The sequence below is a fragment of the Bos indicus genome, chromosome 16 (assembly GCF_029378745.1).
Source record: "Bos indicus isolate NIAB-ARS_2022 breed Sahiwal x Tharparkar chromosome 16, NIAB-ARS_B.indTharparkar_mat_pri_1.0, whole genome shotgun sequence".
Lineage (NCBI taxonomy): Eukaryota > Metazoa > Chordata > Mammalia > Artiodactyla > Bovidae > Bos > Bos indicus.
The window spans coordinates 58796560-58814562 of NC_091775.1; the positions used below are offsets into that span (position 1 = coordinate 58796560).

At 41.2% G+C, this 18003-nt stretch overlaps 1 protein-coding gene across 1 annotated transcript in view; it reads left to right on the forward strand.

Moving 5' to 3' along the window:
* The window catches only part of PAPPA2 (pappalysin 2), a 326093-nt gene that overhangs the window by 276545 nt on the left and 31545 nt on the right, over positions 1 to 18003 (forward strand). The window contains exon 21 of the mRNA XM_070768487.1: positions 5014 to 5085. Within this exon, the coding sequence (XP_070624588.1) occupies positions 5014 to 5085 (72 nt within the window). The remainder of the gene's footprint in view (positions 1 to 5013; positions 5086 to 18003) is intronic.

Consider the following 18003-nt stretch of genomic DNA (forward strand, 5'->3'; position numbering starts at 1 on the left):
GGAACAAATCTCAATTTGAATTAGACAATACCAAACTGGAACTGGTTAGGAGTACTCCACCAGGAGGTGTTGGGGAGAGATTTGATTATAGAGAACAGGCAAAAGAAAGCAAGGAAATCATTGATTGGTTATTGCGTAAAGCCTAATTGGTTGTCCTTTGTTTTCAATTTCATAACCTTGAGGCATTGATGGGCTTAGATTCCGGTTTACTTCCACAGGCCACCATGGCATTTAGAGCCATCTTAGCATGACCTTCTTGTTTAGTTAATTTAACATACCTCACCAGGAGCTGGCCCTTCTCTGCCAGCTTCTCCCTAACTTCCCTCCTGTTTCACATCCGTCTTTCAGCTCACCACCACAAATGTGCACATAAAAATGTAGGACCTGGAAAACATTTGAAATTTTCCACCAATTTTAATTAGTAAGTAGTTATTCAATTAATTCTGTATGCAGATCTTTTCTTATGAGATGAATGATTTTCATAGGCCAGAAGATAAAGAAAAATCCTAAAAATACAGCATCCTATTTAGTGGTTGACAAATACTTAAAAAACATTGTCTCTCTCTAAGTCACTGAGATAAGGTTATGAGTTGGATACAGTCTCTATTTGCCGGGGTCCAGCCCCAGGGGATCCAGGGAATTAGAAGGGGAGATGGCTTCGGCGATAAGGATATGATAGCTTTAATTAAATGTTAATTAGAGATATAAAGAGTAATAAAATAAGGATAGCTCAGGAGGAAAATTCAGTGGAGAAAAAAGGCTGAATAACTTGGTTTACATGGAAAGCTAATAAAATTCCAAGGCAAGGAATTTACGTCAGCTACGTAGGCCTCAGGCATACTCCCATTCTCCGGAAGGAGAGGAGACACTAAGGCCTCCCTGGTCAGATCTTAGAAGCCCAGGCATAATTAGTAGGCTTGACGAGCCTCCACGTTTCAGATGGGAATTCAGCCAGAAGGTGAGAGAAAGAACGACATGGGGAGACCAGTCTTTCAAGGAACTGATCCCATTTTTCATTTTCCAGGGTCTGTTTTTATACACTGAGATGTTATACAAAAGTCACGTGGGGACAGCAGTCCTGACTTTTATTAAAGTCAGGTGCTTTATACAAATGTATACAGAGGTCTTAGGGGTGTTACATCATCTTTTGGCCAGGGGGCCTGCTGACAATTTATGACCCTCTCCTTGTGACAGTGGTCAGTCAACCAGAACACTTATTTCTCCAGGGGTGAGTATTCTTAAAACAGATGCCACCTTCCGAAGGTACCAGATAAAGTTACATTCCTATAGGGTGAGGGTGTAGTGGGTTTTAATTAAGGAAAGAATTTGCTTAGCCTAAGGTCTAACGTGATTAGTATCAAAAGTTAATACTTATATCTTCTATATATTCATTAATGTGTATAAGGGCAGGGGATGTGAGACTTAGCAGCAAACATTGGCTCAACAAATGAAAAACCCTTCACCAATACAATTTCTAATCAGCCCACTATACTATACTAATAGTTTTCTAACTTCTCTAAAGAACCTATTTTTAGAAGGTTTACAGCATCTCGTGCCTCTCACGGTTGGGAGGCTGTGAACAATCACATGTGGCCGGACAAGCCTGTCAGGCAGGCTAGAGAACCTTCAGAGGAGTTTGTAGGTTGAAACACTCGTATCACGCCCAGGAATTATTACTAACTGGAGCTCTAAGTTAACTCCTTCTCCGAAAGAGGTGGTGGGGGACAGCCCCCCGTAAAGTCAGAGGTGTAGGTGAGAGCACAAAGTAGTAAAGTAGGCAGACTCTAGTTTTGGGGGTAGATGCTGTAGAATTTCCAGGGGTACTCCTCAGGCTCAATCCCGCCTTTGCGTATGTCGAGCCGCCTTCCTCATGACCTTTGTCATGGGCGGAGTTCCTCACGCTGGCTCCCGGCATCTATTCACAAGGGTTTGCAGTCTACAAAGCATGTGACACAAGTACCAGAAACTGATGTGGTTTTTACAGAGATTAAAGAGGTTGCCACTCTGAGTTAGTCTTAAGACTGAATCATAGAATATTTTAAAAATCATTGAAATGGCTATTGTCAATTCCACTATCATGAGTTTATTCTACAGATGTGGTTACACATGTATGAAATGATTTATACATAAGCCTTGTTTGTTAGAGCAAAAGACTGAAAATAACTTAAATACCCATTAATATGAGTGTGATTAAACTAGGGTAAATCCATGAAATGGAATAATATACAATCAATAGAATGCAGGATCCCATGTACCATAAAATGAACAGAACACCAAGAAACATTATGAAGTGAAATCAAGTAAGATAATCAGACAAACAATAATAAAATAAAGCACTAAATAAAATTTCAGTATTTTATAACCTGTGTGAGGAAATAATTTAATATGCATATGTATATTCATAGACTATCTCTGTAATGATATAAACAAGAACTAAAAATAGGATGGAAGAAATTGGGTAGTTGAGGAACAGATGTAGGAGGGAGATGTGTATCCTTTAATGCCGTGTATATTTTATACAGTGAACATATATCACATAGTAATAAAATTAAATTATGTAAAAATACAAAGATGTAGGTGAGTTCCATGGTTAGGATTCCAGGTTTTCAGTGCTATAGCCTGGGTTCAATCCCTGATCAGGGAACTGGGATCCCACAAGCCACATGGCACAGCCAAAAAAAAAAATACAAAAAGGTAAAAAATAAATTGGAAGTAATAACAGAAAATAGCACTGGGAAAAAGAGTTAAAAGTAAAGACAGACTCTTTTCCTTCCTTTTTTTTTTCCTTTGCAAAATATGTTTAGAATTTTTCAGTTTAGAAGATCAGTGCTCTGGCCTATGAAGGTGATGGATGAAGTAGAAGGTATGAAGGGCATAAGAGAAACTGATCCAGTCAGAGGGTTCTGGCAAGTTCTAGCTATAGTCATCATGCAAGGATGCTAAGGCTGTTTCCTTTCGTGTAGAGAAATTGATGGACTTCCAGCTGCCTCCTCCCCCATAGACTCTGAGCTCTCTGAGGCAGCAAGGGGACCGAAGGATTTTCAGAGCTCTCGTGTTCCCTGGGGATTCTGGCCCCTAGCTACTGATACATTTGATTTGAATGACTGACTGACTAGGGTGCGACCTGGGGGTCCTTAGTGAATTCAATGAACAAGAAGGAACAGAGTTGCCGTGTATTTGCTGTTCAAATTATTATGTTTTGCCATTACCATTATCTAATGATAAAACATTGAGAAAAAACTCAGAAAGATATAAAAAAAATACTTGAATTTGCTGCTTTCAGGCAACTATTTTCATAGAATCTACATTGTTTTAGGTATTATAAGTAATCCAGAGGTGATTTAAAGTATACATAGGGTGTTATATGCAAATAGTATGTCATTTTATATAAGGGACTTGAGCATCCTTGGATTTTGATATCTGTGGAGGTCCTGGAACCAATCCCCTGTGGATATCAAGTTATGACTGTATACATTTAATAATCCTTTTTTTTTTTAGCACAATGATAAGTTAAGCAAAGTCATCTTCTATATTATTATAGTATAGAGTTTTGAATATCAAGGTTTTTTTAAGATTTATAGTATTTATTTCCTCTCTTTGGAAACTGTGAAGCAGGACTTTTAGTTTATAGTAACATAACTCCAGAAAAATACTACAGATTCCCATTTTCATAACTGACTGTGAGGTATATATTTATATACCTGCAGGTTAATATATGAAAATGTCTTCAATCTGATTGCTCCAGTCTTAGCATTCTAGAATGTATAATTTTCAATTACTAAAGGTCTATTTAATGTAAAACTCATGTCTCACAGTGTATTTTTTTTTGTATGGTTTCCCTGAATTTCTGTTGTACTGAATTTAAAATGTGCATATGAAGGTCCGCAAATGGTTGGATGAGTAGCCAGTTATAGGGAGAATCTCTTTTTCTCTTTGAAACTTCTCATGGGACTTTCTCTTTTCCTGAAGCGTATCTTTTGAAAGTGTAAAAGGCAAAAATTAGAAGGGAAAAAACCTCCATGAACATGAGTTGTTATTATTCACAAAGAGCAGATAACCGTTTGTTAAAAGTCACATTAGCAAATGGCCATTGGGATTTAGAGGGAGTCACCAGTGTTTTAAAAGGAACATAGGAACACACTTTTACACTCTCACCAGTTAGTGCTGGTGCCATTTGAGTCCCAGTGTTGGGGTGTTGTGCTGTTCAATCACTAAGTCATGTCTGACTCTGTGAGCCTGTGGACTGCAGCACGCCAGGATTCCCTGTCCTTCACTATCTTCCGAAGTTGGCCCACGCTGGTGGTTTCACATTAAACGTCTATGTCCAGTGCGTAGACCCTCTTTCATTTCTCACAGGGAGGGGATACATGGTGCTAATGACTTGCAGAGTGCTGTTTGGCCTCCACTCCTCTCTTGGGCACTCACATCTAGTGATCTAGGATTCCCGAAATCCACTTTTAGTTCAAGGCTCTTCTGATGAAGCTCTATTTCTCAGCCTTTAAAACTCCATGGTGCTTCCTGATCAACACAACCATCTCACAATTTCTTGCAACATTAAAATTTCAAAACAAGTGGGACCAATATTGTGCCTAGAGCCAAAATAAAGTCATTTTAGTACTGAGGATGCTTTTTTAAAATTTTTATATATTTTTTAATTGAAAGATAATTGCTTTACAGAATTTTGTTGTTTTCTGTCAAACCTCAACATGAGGATGCTTTTTTTTAACCACACTGACACCACCCTGGAAATTTTAATAGCTCTGGGAGGGTGAAGACATTGAAGAGGATGAAAACTTGCCTTTGCTAAGAGTTTCTACCTTGGCTCTATCCAGCTGGATTAGCAGTTCCAAGGGAAGGACTGGGCAGCTGCCTTTGACCTCTTCATGCAGCCTGATTGGGGCTCGTTCCTCAGGGAGGGGGTTGGGCTGATGGAGTAAGCTCAGAATTTGCCCCTCCTCTCACTGACCAGGTATCTCAGCTTTGGTTTTCTGTTCTTTCCCTCTTCCCTTTCAGAGCATCATGTGTACTGGGCGGCGTCAGTGGCACCCAGACCCCCTTCTGATCCACTGCATCCAGTCCTGCGAGGTAAGGTACCCCCCCTCCCTCAAACCCAGACCAGCACTCTCTGCTCTGCTCAACTCACAGAGATTTGAGTCCTTCTGGTTCAGTATCTTGCCCTTTCTCTGCTCCAGTGCCCTCTGTTCAATCTCTTACATGTAGCTCCATAATCCCCAAATTACAGATATTAGGATTTCTGATTTTGCCTTTTTTTTTAAAGGCAAAATCTCCAGGGTTCCATTTTAAATTACTTAATAAAAAATAAAGTTAAACGCAAGTCAGAATGATTTATGGTTTGGGATTCTCTAACTGGGCCTCACTGGAGCTTAGTTAGATCAGAGTTTTGCAGCTCGATGGCCCATAGACAGGGGTTTGGCCAGGGCAGTGTCTTAAAAAAAATTTTGTTTTGGTTGCTAATGCTTAAAAATTGGGATTTCCACACAAAATTCGTATGTGTATAGGTAACATTTTACATACACCAAATAAATATAAAATCTGTGCAAAGATTTTTCTCTTGAAAAACAAGAATATCTGGCAACTATGGCAACAATTAACTGGATCTGAGTGGCAGCTAGAATGCCAGAAGGGCCGCTGCCCTCCAGTTCACACCGTCCTTAGCTTTCCCTGTAGCTTCTCACCTCCTGGGCTTCTCTCATTGACATCAACTGTCGGGGTCACACAGGCATCTCAGTTTGCAACCTCTGAGGAGGATCTGTAGTCCACTGGTGATTAACCCAAACTAGATTTTTACCAATTCAAGAAATCCTGTTTACGTCTTCACTCAGGGCATCCCCCTACCAGGAGGTAAGTTAGGGGGTTGTGAATTCCTTGACTAAATTAAGAGAAGTTATTACAAGGAAGAGTCAAGAATGAGGTAGAGCCTTGCTCACAGAGCATGACAAAGGAATCCTGACATGTATACACACACACACACACACACACACACGTTCTTGTACCCAGGGAATAGCCAGTAACAAATACAAGTACTCTAGTCTCAGTCACAACAGCCTTTGTTATCCAGACCTCTCACTGAAAGTAATTCAGCCACTTAGCAGCAACACTCGATAATTCTGGCTGCACCTCGAGCGCCAGAGGGAGCTGTTTAACTGCCCTTGACTTCAGCACCCTCCAGTCATAAACACCCAACTCTCTCCATTCTTCTGTATCTCTGTTTCTCTTGATCTAATTCTGGGAAACTGGGATCTATGTGAAGCCAAAGGGGGGAAAAGGGTGGGGTTTGAGACAAAGAGAAAACTGGGTGGGGAAATGATACCAGTAAACTGGCGTGGGGAGAGTGCATCAGGAGAAACGCTAGCTTGGAGTGTGCTTTGTTACGGTGTCAGCCAGCAAAACAGCTCATCTCCTGCCATCATTAGAAAAACAGATGGCAGTGGGGAGGGGAGGAGGGGGAGTGACTCATCCCCCAAGCAGGGGGTAAGAAGGGGGAAGAAGAGGCCAGGGAAGGAGGGAGATAAACAGACAGAAGACTGGAGAACTGGGACGAGATCAAAGGTATCCTGAGAATTCCCTTCTGGTGCTTCCACGCATGATCGCAAGAGGGAGGGTAGACAGCAGGCCCTGGAGCTGGCTTCGGTGTTTCCCAGAAGGTTACAACACACAGCTTTCCCACTTTGTCCTCCCTCCACACTGAACCCAGCGCATGCTGTGGTATCCAGAGCATCCCAGGCTGCTCTCAGCTCCTTTGCTGATGCGATGAAGAACAAAACTGTGTTCCCTCTTATGACCCCCCACCACCCAACTACTATCAGGCACAGACGAGGACTGACCACCACACACCTGTTGGTACCCCTACTCCGGGGGTTTTCAAAGTGTGACCCATGGATAAGCACAATTGGCGTCATCTAGGAACCTTCACTTTCACTTTTCACTTTCATGCATTGGACAAGGCAATGGCAACCCACTCCAGTGTTCTTGCCTGGAGAATCCCAGGGATGGGGAGCCTGGTGGGCTGCCGTCTATAGGGTCGCACAGAGTCGGACACGACTGACTTAGCAGCAGCAGCAGGAACCTGTTAAAAGTGCCTATTCTCAGGCCCCATCCCAGACTTATTGAATCAGAGGCTCTGGGGGTGGGGCCCATCAATCTGTGCTTTTTATTCTTTTTTTTTTTAATTACTTTTTAATTTTTTTTAATTGGAGGAAAATTGCTTTTCAATGTTGTCTTGGTTTTTGCTGTGCAATAATGTAAATAAATTATAATTATGTGTGTGTATATATATATATAAATATATAAAATATGCTTAGACCTTCAATCATGTCTGACTCTTTGAGACCCCATGGACTGTAACCCGCCAGGTTTCTCTGTCCATGGGAATTGTTCAGGCAAGAATACTGTAGTGGGTTGCCATGCCCTCCTCCAGGGGATCTTCCCAATCCAGGGATTGAACCCAGGTCTCCCACACTACAAGCAGATTCTTTACCATCTGAGCCACCAAGGAAGCCCAAGAATACTGGAGTGGGTAGCCTATCCCTTTTCCAGGGAACCTTCCTGACCTATTGTAGCGGGGAGGGTTTTCCTCATTTTGTGGGGTGATAATTGAAGTGAGTGGTCATTGCATCCATGAACACATAATACTGTCAGATCATATAAGTGTTATCTTCTGTCTTTTTTCCCCTTCCTGCTTCCCTCCCTCCCTCCCTTCCTTCCTTCCTTTTCTTCTTTCCTTCCCAAAAGTCATATTTATGAATTCTAACAAAATGTACAGTCCTAGGTTCCACTTAAATTAAGAACATCTTGTTCTCTAGGGAATGCAAAGGAAATAAAGGCCACACTTCAGCCTCCCTTTGGATAGAAACGACTAACTTACTTCCTGTAGGATAATTAACATGGAGTGCCCATTGGCTACATTTTGGCTCTACTTTTTCTTTGAGCATGTATCTCTTGCAAGTTCATTGTGCTTCCCAGCAGCACCCATTTTGGCTTACAATTTCTGATAGTCTCTCTTCAACCTTTTGCAGGTTCTTGTAGAGTTGTGCTCTTTCTTTTTGGACAAAAAGGGAGCCATGCAGGAGGACGAAGCAGAATGATGTCAGAATTAGGTTCAAATTCTGAGTCTACCTTTGTTAACTGCGTACAGTATCTGTCTGGCTTTGTCTCAAAACTTCTGTGAGAATCAAGTGAAATAACTGATTTTAAGGTGCTGTGTAATTTGTATGTAATGTAACATATTTGTTGCAGTATTGGCTAAGGAACAATATACATCAGCATGTAAGGATGGGATCTTATTGAAACAATATATAAATATTAAGACTCAAGAAACAGTTCACACACCCATAAGTCTTATGAGTATTATTATATACTGAAGATGGATATGGTTAATTGATGTTCTAGAGGCTTCCAATAAACTGTAGAAAATTTTTAAAGAGTTTTGGGGATGTTTCAAGTAAGTTTCTCTGGGCATGCTACTGTTTCTCCTATAAATTCTGATATATATCCTTGTAAATGACTGTCATCTCACTTATCACATTATTTCAAGATTATATGACAGGTCCATCCTTCCAACAATCTGTGAGCTCCTAGGGATAGGATTGGAGAAGGAAATGGCAACCCACTCCAGTGTTCTTGCCTGGAGAATCCCAGGGACGGGGGAGCCTGGTGGGCTGCCGTCTATGGGGTCGCACAGAGTCGGACACGACTGAAGTGACTTAGCAGCAGCAGCAGCAGTGATAGGATGTGTGTTATTCCCTTGAAAAGCACAGGCCTAACTCTTCAGTGACTCCTGCTTCTTCCCCTTCACAGGCAAGCAGAGAGAGTTGAGCATCTCAAATTGAGAAAGATAGTATCAGTTTTCTGAAGAGTAGCACAGTGGAGAGAAATGTAGGGAAGGAGTAGAAGGACCAGGAGAGAATACAACCCTGTGATGCTTAGAATCGGAGAGCCTTGCAACGAGGGCAGCCTGGAGGAGCCGAGGGAGGCTGTCAGGAGTCTGGAGGCAGGCTTCAACCTCAGTTTCATCCCTTGGTACATGCTTCTTGGACAAGTCCATTGACTTTTCTGAACTGTTTCCTCAGCTTTACAGTTAGATGGATACAATTTATCTTTTAAACTTGTTGATCAGATACCAGGTTCAGTAAACAATGGAGATGGACCTGGGGCCAGGTGTCATTTGGGGCCTTCAAAGTGGCCCCAGAAGAATGTAGATCATGATGATTTTTCAGAAATAACTGCAAATCTCCCTTGTTACTGGGACTTTTCCCTTCTGTATACATTTTGAACTTGATTATACCCATGAGTCTTTCTCTTAACGAACTCCAGTTCAGATCTGTGGCCTTCTTGGTTAGCCTTTATTTCTTATTCACTGACTGCATTTACTTAAGTGTAGGTGGGCAGTTGTATTGTTTTTACACATTTGGTAGCTGATATCAACAATGCTTCCATCACTAATTCATTCCATCTGCTCCACCATTCCTTAGATTCTTTCTTCTGTGTCGTCTTGGCCTTCTCTCTTCCCTTCGTTTGTTGTTCGTATTCCAGATGGTAGCCCTGTTAGCTGTGTCAGTGTGCTTCAGGATCACTTATGGCACTGTCTGGGTTTCCTGCTGTACCTCTAGGATGTGGGGGCCTATATATAATACATGGGGTAGAAATAATGGCATGAAAATCAAGTTTTTATTGCACCTTTTCTTCTTCCCCAAACTTTAAGCCCAGAGGGGTAGAGAGGAGCTAGAGTCAGACTAAAATGCCCCTTTACAGAGATGTGCTTTATATTTGGGTGATGAATGCCTGCCTGCATCTCTGACCATTCTGCATCTCTGATCATGGGGTGGGGGGAGATGGGGGTGGGAGAGGCTCACAGGTTAGCCTACATGTGATAAATACCCAAGAAGTAAGTGATTGTGATTGTTACGGGTTTCTACCTGATGTGTGGTCCTTTCGGACTAAGGTTTAAAAATATAAGCCTTCACTTGGTCCCATAGTAACCCCTATTCAGCCATTTTTTTATTGAACTTTTATCCTTTCTATCTGTATGGTTTATCTCTATTACTGTGCTTTAGTAATGCCTTTTTCATCACTAGTCACAACATTTTTTTAATACATGCCCAGAACTTGATCTTTGAAGTGTGAACTCATGGAATTGCTACTGATCTTTCTGAGAAAAAAAAGAAAAACAGTCACCTGAGTATGTCTTTATAAATTCCTTATTGAAAAGAGAAAAGTGAGTCTTTTTGAGGATACCTGTATTCAGAAAACCAAATGTTCCAATCCAGATTTTATCACTCTAGGCACTGTGTGATTGCAAAGTTGTTTAACTTCTCTTTATTTCCTTTTCATTGATATTTTGTCATTTAAATAACAGCCAACAATTAAACTTCTCTGTGCCACATTTTAGCTGTTTACAAATCAGACATAATAATCAACCCCTCCCTTGATTCTCAGAAGACAAATCATATGAGCTTACTTTTCTTTTACATTCTTGCCAAGTTCTTCAGTATCTGAGTGGAAAGGAGTTAATTAGGGTGGAAATAATAATGACCTAACAGCCAATAATGAGTATAGCTACTCCACTTCTGGTAGGAATTGTGTGGGTTCACACAAATCTAAATCTAAATATGTGTTAGACGTGCTAAAATCCAGAGAAAAAAATGAAAATTAGCTTACATTGGAACTGTCTTACAGGCTCACTGGCTGCCAAACTCCAGTCCCCTTGAGATTTATTTGTGAATGTCTCTGCCAGTTTTGTGCAATCTCTGCACCAGGCTGGAGATCTGGGCATGGCTTTAGGTTTGTCCAGAGTCCCCTTTGGGTCCAGGGCTTGACTTTAGATCCTCCAGCTGAAATCTCTGAAAATTGGACTGCAAATGTTAATTAGGACTAGGTTTTCATATTGAAAACTAAAACCATTGTGTTTTTCCCCCTCTGCTTTCCAAAAACAAGAAAAGAAAGAAACATTAAAAGCACAACCATGCAAATTGTAAAACCTCCTCTAGATTAGCAAAATTCATGAGAATTTATGTTTGTCTAAGTCTCCTGCAGAACCAGGCTGTGACAGCCTGATGGGCTTTCTACATTTTGCTCCTTTTGTCTTCTCCAGCTTCCTGTGTGGGCCACTTTCTCACTCTGTTAATTCCTTTGTGACATAGGCTTTCCCTATTTCTCTTCCAACCACACCCGTTTCCTGATTTACTTTGTACTTTTCCTTATTGTACTGCTCTTTTGAGTCTTCATTTGTAATCCAGGTTTGCAGACAATTGAAATATTACTTGCTTATAAAAATAATATGGAAATTCTACAGTTTCTTTCATCTGTCCAGGTGCTTTCTAATCATTATGCTGAGATTATAAGAATTCAGTTCAGTTCAGTCGCTCAGTCGTGTCTGACCCTTTGTGACCCCATGAATCGCAGCACGCCAGGCCTCCCTGTCCATCACCAACTCCTGGAGTTCACTCAAACTCATGTCTATCGAGTCGGTGATGCCATCCAGCCATCTCATCCTCTGTCGTCCCCTTCTCCTCCTGCCCCCAATCCCTCCCAGCATCAGAGTCTTTTCCAATGAGTCAACTCTTCGCATGAGGTGGCCAAAGTATTGGAATTTCAGCTTTAGCATCAGTCCTTCCAATGAACACCCAGGACTGATCTCCTTTAGATTGGACTGGTTAGATCTCCTTGCAGTCCAAGGAACTCTCAAGAGTCTTCTCCAACACCAACAGTTCAAAAGCATCAATTCTTCAGCGCTCAGCTTTCTTCACAGTCCAACTCTCACATCCATACATGACCACTGGAAAAACCATAGCCTTGACTAGACGGACCTTTCTTGGCAAAGTAATGTCTCTGCTTTTGAATATGCTATCTAGGTTGGTCATAACTTTCCTTCCAAGGAGTAAGTGTCTTTTAATCTCATGGCTGCAGTCACCATCTGCAGTGATTTTGGAGCCCCCCAAAATAAAGTCTGACACTGTTATAAGAATTAGCAGTGAGCAAATAAAACCTGATTCTATCCATAAATAACTCTATCCCTTTCCTCTTTTTATAAGGCCTTTCTCCACTAAGATTTCTAATGGTTATCGACTGAAAATACACATACAACCTAAAAGTTCAGAGTTATGTTTTATTATGTGGAAATTTTTAGAACTTCAAGCCTTGGAGGCAGATCTCAAATAACCCTGATAGAACTGCTCCGAGGAAGCAAAGGGAGGAACCAGGTTATGTAGAAGCTCTGCAACAAAAGACAGGTAGCTTGAATGTCAGAAGTTTTTAAAAAGTTTTTTTGTTCATTAAAGAGAACCAGATATCCCAAGCCAAGGAACTTAGAGCTTTTCTCTGTATGGGGCGATGCAAGAGTCTGGGCTCACTGAAGTCATTCCTTTGATATGCACCTCAGGGATCTGGAACCAGTGTCCCTGTGTTTTCCCTTAGTCATGTCCGACTCTTTGTGACCCCATGGACTACAGCACGTCAGGCTTCCCTGTCCATCAACAACTCCTGGAGCTTACACAAACTCATGTCCATCAAGTCGGTGATATCATACAGTCATCTCATCCTCTGTCATCTCCATCTCCTTCTCCTTCTCTCTTCAATCTATCCCAACATCAGGGTCTTTTCCAATGAGTCAGTTCTTCACATCAGGTGGCCAAAGTATTGAAGTTTCAGGTTCAGCATCAGTCCTTCCAATGAACATTCAGGACTGATTTTCTTCAGGATTGACTGATTTGATCTCTTTGCAGTCCAAGGGACTCTCAAGAGTCTTCTCAAACACCACAGTTCAAAAGCATCAATTCTTCAGTGCTCAGCTTTATTTATTGTCCAACTTTCACACCCATACATGACCACTGGAAAAACCACAGCTTTGACTGGACCTTTGTTGGCAGAGTAATGTTTCTGATTTTTAATATGCTGTCTAGGTTTGTCATTGCTTTTCTTCCAAGGAGCAAGCGTCTTTTGAATTCATAGCTACAGTCACCATCTGCAGTGATTTTGGAGCCCAAGAAAATAAAGAGTGTCACTAATTCCATTGTTTCCCCATTTTTTGCCATGAAGTGATTGGAATGGATGTCATGATTTTAGTTTTTTGAATGTTGAGTTTTAAGCCAGCTTTTTCACTCTCCTCTTTCACTATCATCAAGAGGCTCATTAGTTCTTCACTTTCTGCCATAAGAGTAGTGTCATCTGCGTATCTGAGATTATTGATATTTTTCCTGATAATCTTGATTCCAGCTTGTGCTTCATCCAGCCTGGCATTTCACATGATGTACTCTGCATATAAGTTAAATAATCAGGGTGACAATATACAGCCTTGACGTACTCCTTTCCCAGTTTGGAACCAGTCCATTGCTCCATGTCTGGTTCTAACTGTTGCTTCTTGACCTGCATACAGATTTTTCAGGAGGCAGGTAAGGTGGTCTGGTATTCCCGTCTCTTGAAGAATTTTCCACAGCTTGTTGTGATCCACACAGTCAAAGGCTTTAGTGTAGTCAAAGATGGCAGGTATTCTCCTTTCTGAATTCCCTCAGGGTTCACCACTCACAGTGGGGGGCTGCAATCGCTTGTAACTGTGATTCTGATAACTGGTAATTGATGCTTTTGAATTGTGCTGTTGGAGAACACTCTTGAGAGTTCCTTGGACTGCAAGGAGATCAAACAAGTCAATCCTGAAGGAAATCAGTCCTGAATATTCATTGGTAGTATTGATGCTGAAGCTGAAACTCCAATACTTTGGCCACCTGATGTGAAGAACTGACTCATTGGAAAAGACCCTGATGCTGGGAAAGATTGAAGGCAGGAGAAGGAGATGACAGAGGATGAGATGGTTGGATGGCATCACTGACTCGATGGACATGAATTTGAGCAAGCTCCAGGAGTTGGTGATGCACAGGGAAGCCTGGCATGCTGCAGTCCATGGTATTACAAAGAGTCAGACATGACTGAGCAACTGAACTGAACTGTGACGTTCTTGTTTACTGATATGACAGGAAAGATTCCATTTCTCACTGTGTTCCTAAAATATATTTTAAATGCAGTCTAAGCATGACTCAAATATGTTCACTGAGACTGTTCTTAAAGTTCATAAAATGTTGATTAGTTTACCATTTACCTTCATGGTCATTTGCATATCCTTTATCAAATAGTCATATTGACAAGCTCTTTCAGAATAGTCATTTCTAATTTATCCTATTAAAATAGATATTCCTTTAAGTGAAATTATTTTATTCAATTCAGTTCAGTTCAGTCGCTCAGTCATCTCTGACTCTTTGCAACCCCATGAATCACAGCATGCCAGGCCTCCCTGTCCATCACCAACTCCTGGAGTTCACTCAAACTCATGTCCATCGAGTCAGTGATGCCATCCAGCCATCTCATCTTCTCTCATCCCCTTCTCCTCCTGCCCCCAATCCCTCCCAGCATCAGAGTCTTTTCCAATGAGTCAACTCTTCACATGAGGTGGCCAAAGTATTGGAGTTTCAGCTTCAGCATCAGTCCTTCCAGTGAATACCCAGGACTGATCTCCTTTAGGATGGGCTGGTTGGATCTCCTTGCAGTCCAAGGGACTCTCAAGAGTCTTCTCCAACACCAACAGTTCAAAAGCATCAATTCTTCAGCACTCAGATTTCTTCACAGTCCAACTCTCACATCCATACATGACCACTGGAAAAGCCATAGCCTTGACTAGATGGACCTTTGTTGGCAAGGTAATATCTCTGTTTTTCAGTACTTGCTTTTGGTAGCAACTGAATGATAAAAGGTTTTTTTAAGTCTCATACTTAATTTTTTAAAACATATGAAGTACATGTGTGTGTGTATGCTAAGTCACTCCAGTTGTGTCCAGCTCATTGTGACCTATGAACTGTAGCCCGCCAAACTCTTCTCTCCATGGGATTTTTCAGGCAAGAATTCTGAGTGTGTTGCCATGCTCTCTTCTAGGAGATCTTCCAGACCCAGGGATCAAATTTACGTCTCTTATGTCTCCTGCATTGCCAGACATGTTCTTTACTGCTAGCACCATCTGGGAAGCCCTTATATGAAGTGCATATGTATACCTATATACATGTATGTGTGTGTGGTTGTGTATGTTTGTAAGTTTGTTGTGATTAACCCTATAATGACATAGTGAACAATAAAAGGGTAGCAGTCCCAATCTGATTGTAATTATTGGCAAATTGGAGCAAATAGTGTGCAGAGCAGAAAGGATACACATTTTAGAAAGTGAAAGTGAAAGTCATGTGACCCCATGGACTATATAGTCCATGGAATTCTCCAGCCCAGAATACTGGAGTAGGTAGCCTTTCCCTTCTCCAGGGGATCTCCCCAACCCAGGGATCGAACCCAGGTCTTCTGCATTGCAGGCAGATTCTTTACCAGCTGAGCCACAAGAGAAACCCAAGAATACTGGAATGGGTAGCCTATCCCTTCTCCAGGGGATCTTCCCAACCACTAATGGGTTTAAATCTCAGCTCTGCCCTTATTAGCCATATTTTCATGTAATATTTTTTAATTTCATTTTAATTCTATAAAAGTAATACATGTACCTAGTATAAAAAGCCAGTTAGCTCCTCTGGTTTTTTTTGAAAACTGGCAGTGTCTGCCCCTCTCTGGCTAACCTCGCCTCCCAAGGCAGAGACAGCTCTTTCATGTCTTTTTTGCTTCTCCTCTTTAATTCTTTAATTTCATCAGGAAATTATGTCTATAAATATCTGTATCTATGCATGCATGCGTGCGTGCTCAGTCACTTCAGTTATGTACAATTTTTTTGTGACTCTATAGACTGTAACTCATCAGGTTTTTCTGTCCATGGGATTTTCCAGGCAAGAATACTAGAGTGGGTTGCCATTTGCTTCTCCAGGGTATTTTCCCTGACCCAGGGATAGAATGCTCATCTCCTGTGTCTCATGCATTGCAGGTGGATTCTTTACCACTGAGTCACCAATGGCCCATGTATATTTGTGTCTATATATATATCTACATATATATAGATAGATAGATAGATACGCACACACATATATCTGTTTAATAATGCTTGTACTGCCAATCTTGATTTTTCTTTTCGTTTGTGGCATTATGTACGGACTTCTTAATATAGGAGGTGGGGTTTGAGCTCTCTGACATGCTCTCTTGCTCTCTCTCTTTCTCTCACAGACACACACACAAACACTCACCTATATAGCTGCCTGCAGAGGTACTTGACAATCCTAATTCCTGAGTTTTTCTGGTGTTCTGTGCATTTCAGGCATTTAGGTTTCTGTTTTCTCAGATCTGCTCTGTCAGCTACTACTCCTTCATGAACTTTCCACTTTCTTAAACTTTGTTGGATTCTCCATTGGCTGTCATGGTCTTGCCTGTCCTCTTTGCTCTTGTGATTTCATACCTTCTTTACTCCTTTATTCCCATATTAGGGGACTTCCAGAAGGAGCAGATATAAAAACAAATTCAGTTCATATGTTTTACCAGCACTAAGCCTGAAATGCAGTAGATATGCAGTGATCAATATACCATCACTCCTCAATATTCCTGTCAACAGGGTTTATGCTGATATAGAGGAAAACAGAGGCACTTGATAGAGACAATGTTTCTTATTTTGGTATTTTTCCCTCTACTGTCTCTTCTAATTTCTTATTTTAACCTAGAGCCAAGAAGAAATGTCTTCAAGGCGCTCAACTCTTGAAAGTGTAGGATTTAGATAAAGAAGCACTCATTCACAGAACATACATTTATTGTCCATGTATAGTCTATGACTCTTGGGATGTTAAAAGAATCAAGATGAAACTCCTGTCTCTGGTAATCCACTCTGACTTGAGGGAGGCACGTTTTCAAAGTTCTTTGGGAATAAAGGAAAGATACTGTATTTACTTACTGAACAGGCAGAGGATGGGTGTGGGACATACGATTTGGGGAAGATTTCAGAGCAAAGTGACACTCTTGTAGGATTTGATGGTTTTATTAGTTGGTGTTAAAGTTGAAAGCCCTGTGGGCAGAGAGGATGGTATGTGTACAAGGAACAGGGATTTGAAACACAGGGAAAGTTTGGAGAACCCTTTGGAGACTACAGATGAGGCTGATGGGGCTCAGGCTAGATGAAGACATGGCTTGAATGTTGCCCTACTCGGACGATCAACTTTATTCCAATGGTATTGAAGAGCATCTCCAGGAAGCTGAGAGATCAGATAAGGTAGAAAAATTGTTGAAAATGAAGCCCTTGCAGAAGAGACACGTGATAAGTGGAATGGTTAGGAGACAATACTTGCATCTCAAGAGAGAGATGTTGAGAACCCAGACTCAGCCCCACTTGGTAAGGATGGAAAGAAGTCATGACTGAGGGCTTTCCTTTTAAGATATGAAATCGATTCTAAAATCCCAGCCAATGGGGACCAAGAAGATCTATATCTGACTCCCTGGTGCTTGGATGGATAGTGGATGCCATTCACCTCTGTAAAAAAAAAAAGAAGAAGAAGAAGAAGCAGGCTTGTAGGAGAAGATAATGAGCTTGGCTTTAGATAGAGTGAGTTTAGTAGAGTTGGAAATAAAAAGTCTAGAGTTCAGTCACACAGTCTCAGTTGATGACCTGTTGAGAAATGAGGGAAATATGGATGATAATTAAAGGTAGGTGAGGGGATAAGATCATGCCAGAAATGTGAATGGGGAGGGGTGGAGAAAAAAGGCATGGGAGGAGGGAAGTAATACAGGGAAGAACAGAGGAAGTAAAACTAGTCAAGGGAATAGAGAATGATTAGAAATGTAGAAAGAAATACAGGAGAGAATGGTTGTATTAAGAGGAAAACCATGGAAGAGGAGAGAGATGGCAAATGGTGTGAAATGCTAAAGAGCGGACAGATGAATTGAGTATTGACAAGAGACAATTAGGCTTATGATTTCAACATTTGCTGTAATCCCAGACACAGTGGTAACCGTGGAACCGGAGAGAGGGAAGTATGTTGAGAAATAGATAAGAACATGGATGCAGCAAATAAAAATATTGTTTCCAAAAGTTGGCCAGTA